The sequence below is a fragment of the Papaver somniferum genome, chromosome 4 (genome assembly GCF_003573695.1).
Source record: "Papaver somniferum cultivar HN1 chromosome 4, ASM357369v1, whole genome shotgun sequence".
NCBI classification, from domain to species: Eukaryota; Viridiplantae; Streptophyta; class Magnoliopsida; order Ranunculales; family Papaveraceae; genus Papaver; species Papaver somniferum.
Genome location: NC_039361.1, coordinates 69,481,472 through 69,487,441, shown reverse-complemented (window position 1 = coordinate 69,487,441; position 5,970 = coordinate 69,481,472). Strand labels below are relative to the sequence as shown.

Sequence of the window (5,970 nt, the reverse complement as noted above, 5' to 3'; positions counted from 1 at the left end):
CTACGACGGATATTAAAGTGTCCTTCGGAAATTTCTACGCTGGTAACCATGCCTTTTCCCACCCTCATAATACTTGACCATTTCTCTACAACGTGACCCCACGAGTAATTGTAGTGGTGTGCAAGACCAAAACCACCAACGTAGACGCTTCATAAATACGTCAGACGTAATAGGGATCAGTGAGTCTTCGTATCATTTTGTTTTTAATGTGGGGAGTCGAAAGTCTCTGTCACGGGAGAAACACTAAACCAGACAGAATAGTTTAGTGCAGTACGACAGAAAGCAGACAGAATGTCTGATGTATGTGATGCTTTCTCAGCAGCAAAAGGATCCATTACATTTGCTACAAATGGTAACTGAGCAGTAACTTTCTACGTCAGTCTCGAACCCAGTTACTTACAGTTATATCTCACGAGGAGCCACCTCCATTTATGATCCTAGGCCAGAGTTCCTTGTCCTAGACTCCAGGTCCAAGTACACTGTAAGATGTCATGTACCACAGTTTTGTCTTTCTTCTGTCTCTGTCATCGTGCAGCTTCGAACTCAAAGCTTCGGTGACGTACGATCAGGTACTTGCCACAAAAAACATGACAAAAGGCAAGAAAACACTTTTCAGCTGTACCAAGAATTAAAAGCATTTACTGAAAATCCTTCGCTTTTTAATACTTCAAATGGTCTGATGTGTGTACTAATGCATCATTTCTCATAAAAATCCAGCTTTTATTTTGTTATTTTTTTAAACTTCATATGGTACACTGAGCAGTCAGTTTCTAGGTTGGTCTCAGGCTCAGCGACTGTGTATCCCACCTCATTTAAGATTTTCGGTCACAGAAGTTAGTAAAATTAGTATGCTGACAAGATTGAATCGGAAACTCCATCACTTTTATAAAATTAATATACAAGAAAGCCTACATATATACTGATGAAAAAATTGATACTGATGCCGAAGTACATTAAAGAGTAAGCCCCCTAATATATAATGATTAAAGTGAGAGACATTGTACCCCCTCGGGAACATTTCTAGGCATTGCAGAGGCTGTAACATATCTTTGTGGGGCTGTTTTCAGTATAGCTGACCCAGAAGCATCACCCACATCCACATTACCACGGCCATGGAACTTGGCAAAACGGTTGATAACTGAAAATCTCTCTAGATCCTGGCACTCCAGTCTTAAGTCCAAAATCGATGCCCTTTTGTCCAATCTGTACACACCACCAAAAATAATTAAAGATCCAGAAAAGATATTTTCAAAAATCCATCAAGCATTTTGCAAGACTAACTACAAGATTTACCTATATAAATCACTTTCAAGCTTCTTTGCTCTAGAAATGAAATTTTCCACCACCTCCGAGAAATGCAGATCACACGCTCTGTTTGTAATTTTAGTTCTCGTAGGTGTCCTGGACACGAGATAAATTTTATTCAACATTCAGTATACCCTTCCTGTACAGTATATGATTGCTTAAAGCAAAAGCTCTTACTAGCTTTTTGTTCACTATTGTTGTAACACAAAAGAAGTATTAGAATCCTAGGCCAAAACCGAGTAGTGCAAGTAATCTCTTTTTTTATTGGGGTACATGAAAGCCAAGGGGTCATAGATTAACCATGCTGGTTAGTTATACACATTCATTTTTCATTTATGCCATATAAGACTAAGAGCAGTTCTTACGTGTTTCCATTCTCAGGAGCTACATCTGAATCATTTCCTGAGTAAGAAGAGATCAGGCTGCATGTGTCCCCTAATGCTAACTTTGCAGCAGTGTATGTCACGCTTTCATAATTTGATGTCGCATCTGAAGAGAGGATGGCCAGCGGAGGGGGGCGAAGGAGCTGCTGCATTAACTGTGTAGTCAAGATAAGCCTTCTTCGTGAGCGTAGCAGCAGTTGCCCATCTTCACCCATTTCAGTTTCATCTTCCAACTGCAAGAGAAACTCAGATGGTCAACTCGCGCCTCATCAAGCATTTATTACAAAAGGAGAATGACTGAGTTTATTTTGTCATTGCAACTAGCTTACCTTTTCAACAAGCCGATTTGTAGCTTGAGCCCAACCTTCTTCCGCCGCACTATGAACACAAAATGATTAGCAAAACAAGGAAAGAGGATACAAGATATACAATAAAAATCTAAGTTGATAAGAGTAGCATTATAATACCAGAAACATAGTGTCTGAGATTATGAAATTGTAATGCAATGGTAGCCCAATGGCAAAAGTAGACAAGTACCTGAGATTTTGGAGCCTTTGGGAACCATGTGCCACTTCTTTATGCCACGGTAGCAGCTCTAAGCTAGCACTTTTCCGCTTCTTTGGTTCCACAACCGCTAAACCTTTATCACCATTATCTGGAGGAGAAGAGTGAGACACAATATCACCTCCTAACAGACTGGTGGGTGCAGTTTCCCCTCCAAATTGATTGGCATCAGCATGGATTTGATTGGTCAAAGCATCTTCATGCAACCTCTCCGAAGCCTTCCCAAAAACTGAGTTTTGTGCAATGTTTTTCAACGTTCCTTGAGCAGCATGCATCTGCAGCAGCTGCCCGTTTTTAAAATCCCCATACTGCTCAAACCAGGTGGCGGCCATTTGTGGACTAACATGACGACTCTCAGATCCACCAGATGTCAAACTAGGATGGCCAGAATGAATTCGATGATTCATCTGCCCCATCGTGAGCCCAACTTGAGAAGGTATATCACCATGACCAGGTTCAGAAGACGCAGGTCTAACCTGAACTTCTCTTGCCTCGGAAGAAAAGGTCAGTGGCTTATTGCCATCAGATGGATATGAAGAATGCTGACCTGCTTCCTTCGGGTCATTATCAACACCGTCTCTGGCAACTGAATTTTGCCCGTAGAATAATTGCTGTCCTGACCTAGAAACTATCCTTTGCATATCCGTACCGTAATTTGCTCCTTTAAACCTCTTAGCATCATTCATAATGGAATCATTCTCCACGCCCTTCACAGCCTGAACTTGTTGTAGCAAGGAGTAACTTTGATGTAAATTTTGAGATGGTCTCAAAGAGCGACCAAAGGCTTCAATATCTCTGCTGCAAGCAGCAGTGGTTTGCTGAGATGCGTGATCTGTATGGGCAACCATAGATGAGTCTTTTCCATATTTTTCCCTATCAGCTTCCTGCTGGTGTGCACGGGCTGCCATGACTTGGGGTTCTTGGGAAGCACCGGATATCTGTGAGACCAGGCCCGTCCTTTCAGATGGTGGCTGCCGCCAGGAGCTTTCTTTTTCAAATCGCTCCTCCCCGAAGGACTGCTGAGAATTGACAGAACATATACCATAATCAGATGGAACATTTTCTCTTTTCGAGATTTCTTGACTATTGTGCGTGGCTAAAGTAGATGCAGGATTATTATTCGACGAGTGGATGGATTGAAGGGGAACCTTGTGAGGTCGAATACTAGCTGGATGGTGCTGAGTGGGGACATTATTCCAAACATTAGGCAGCACTGAAGAGGTACCCTGATGAGACATGCCTGGAATAAGAGTAGGCTGCAAGGCTGGATCATGATTTGAGGGTGAAATCTTGCTAGTTGCACCAGGCAGTGAAGCGTGGGTAGATTGATCAGCTAGGGGTGCATCATGTGAGTTGGGTGGCCGTATAAAGGAAGAGTGTCTAGCAAAGGTATGATTGTTCATCACTTGGCCACTTGCACCAGATATGTGCTGTCGTTGCAGTTCATTGTTTGAGGATGTTGCCTCAGAAGATTTTGCATGCGTATTCCAGGTTTGACTTCCAGATTGGCCTGCACCACTAAGTTTGTTGTCTTGATTTACTCCTTCAGATATTTCATGAGAAGGGTGTGAAGTTGGCATAACATGTGTCTCTCCAACATCAGATTCAACATATCTTGAATTCAGATCATTAACTGCTTTTGAAGGATTCTGAGGAGAGAAAACATGGTTTGATGCAGGTACCCGTTGAGATGGAGGACCCAAGCGTAAACCAAACCCTTGCATAGAAGAAGGATGGTTCACTTGATGTTGAGTAATGGATCCATGGGAAGCTTCTGACTCTGGCATCTCAGATGAAGGATGTGCACCGGAGGAGCCTAAGTGCCTTACAACGCTTTGCTCCCTTGATTGATCTACCTTATGAATTAGCTCAAGCATATTTTGATTGCCATGGCCAAAATCACTGGAATTTTACAAAACAAAGTATGTCATTAATGAGTAAGCATAAAAAGGAATAGTTCGGGACAAACTCAATAAGTAAATACAAAATTAAGTTGGCAAGAATAAGTAAGTTGTTGAAGGATGAGCCAGACTTAAGATGTTGGACACTCGACATGCGCAAGAAGCACTTTGGTGCAACTAAAGGTTCTAAAAACATGATGGTAGAAATGTCAGAAAATAGAAATTGCAAATGATCTTGTGTCATATTAGTGTAGGGGCATGTATGATGGATGAATTAAATGCAGGTGCGTCGCCTAACGGAAAAAAAAAAATCAGCTAAAATTTTTTTTGGTTAATGATAGAGCAATTGCATAAAACTATGAAATGAAAATAATACATTCATACGTTTGTTATGAACTTATTCCCAAACGCTTGAAAGAAGCTAAGATCTACAAGGAAAAGGAACCAAAGGAACTTTTGACTACCTAGATTGAAGAGCCTTTGGGCTTGAAGTGACAAGGCCAGACTTTCCATCAAAAGAGCCAGTTATGCGAGAACCATAACCTGGACGAGTGCCTCTGGGAGGCATCTCCATTGATCCGTCTGGATTTCCATGAATTTCAGAAGAATGCCCCTGAAATGACAACATTTTAGACAGCTGAAGAAAGATGAAAGCATAATCTGAATTAATATTTAAGTCTACCACATACCTTTCCCATGTCTATAGCTTTGTCACGAAGATGGCCAACAAATTTTGACTGCCCAAAGTGCCCTAATTCATGAGACTTTGATCCTGGAATTACTTGCTGAGATTGGTTATCTGGGTGGATTACATGATCCCTGCTGTCAGTAGGATCCATATCCAAATTTCCCACTGGATGATGCTGAAAATCACGTGGACCATGTGCTGGTCGTCCGAGCTTTGCCTCAAACATCTGATTGCCACTAGTCAATGCATGTGAATCACTTCCAGTTAACACATTTTTTCGCAGACTCCCACTTAAAACAGTATGATGAGATTGGTTAGACTTCTGACTATCATTTGAGCTCTCTTTCTGGTAGAAGTTTTCTTGCTTCCCATTGAAATTTTCAGTTGTTCCATTGTCTGAGTTATTCATAGATGATTCGAAAACCCGTGGTCCATTGTCAAAATGATGCTGGAAGTTTTCCACAGTCTCCACTCTATCTGTTTGATGTATTTGGATATGTCGGTTTTTTCCTGGTTTCCCCTTGCAATGGTTGGATTTGGTACTCCAGACGAACTAGGGAAGGAATTTTCCATGTGACTGTCACTGACCTTCCATATACCATTATCATGGCCTTTGTGTTTGCATTCCTCTCTTCTGGTCACTTCCTTGAGAAAGTTGTATGTTGCTTAAATTATCAGAAACGTCGATGCCACATTTCCCCTTTGTGACATAGTATCATTAACATTCCAACCATTTTGATTATTAGAAGGTGTGCCGCTAGTGTTATACGAAGACATGCTCTTTCTATGAACCCAAGAGCCTTGCATCGCATGAGCATTCAACTCAGTTTCAGCCGAATGTGCAGAACTTTCCGATTGCTCATAAGAATGGCCATTCCAAGCACCTTCTGGAGCATTATCCACCACCGTTGACGATTGAACTTGACTAATCCCCTCAACCTGTGACTTCTTTTGAATATTTTGATTCAACCACTGGCCTCCCATGGGGGTTTCCTGGATAAATTCGTGGGCACATTGTTCTGTACCGCTTGCCCTTGTTGAAAGGATGATTTGATGCCTGGTTGCTGAAATCCAGGGATGCTAGAACTATTTGGACCCATATTGGCATCATCAAACAACGGGAAAGACC

The 5,970-nt window shown here is 41.7% G+C and overlaps 1 protein-coding gene across 2 annotated transcripts; it reads right to left on the bottom strand.

The window, feature by feature from the left end:
• Positions 1 to 860: 860 nt before the first annotated feature.
• Positions 861 to 5,467, bottom strand: LOC113275823. Of its 2 annotated transcripts, XM_026525387.1 has the most exons (8): positions 4,843 to 5,467; positions 4,618 to 4,766; positions 3,401 to 4,154; positions 2,226 to 3,271; positions 2,018 to 2,066; positions 1,671 to 1,921; positions 1,294 to 1,401; positions 861 to 1,203 (listed from the first exon to the last, which is right to left on the bottom strand). In XM_026525387.1, exons 1-8 carry the CDS (start codon positions 5,248 to 5,250, stop codon positions 984 to 986), a joined length of 2,985 nt encoding a protein of 994 aa, XP_026381172.1. In that variant the 5' UTR covers positions 5,251 to 5,467; the 3' UTR covers positions 861 to 983. The 2 variants fall into 2 exon arrangements, with proteins under 2 accessions (XP_026381172.1, XP_026381171.1); XM_026525386.1 differs by having other exon boundaries at positions 2,226 to 4,154.
• Between the last annotated feature and the right edge of the window lie 503 nt (positions 5,468 to 5,970).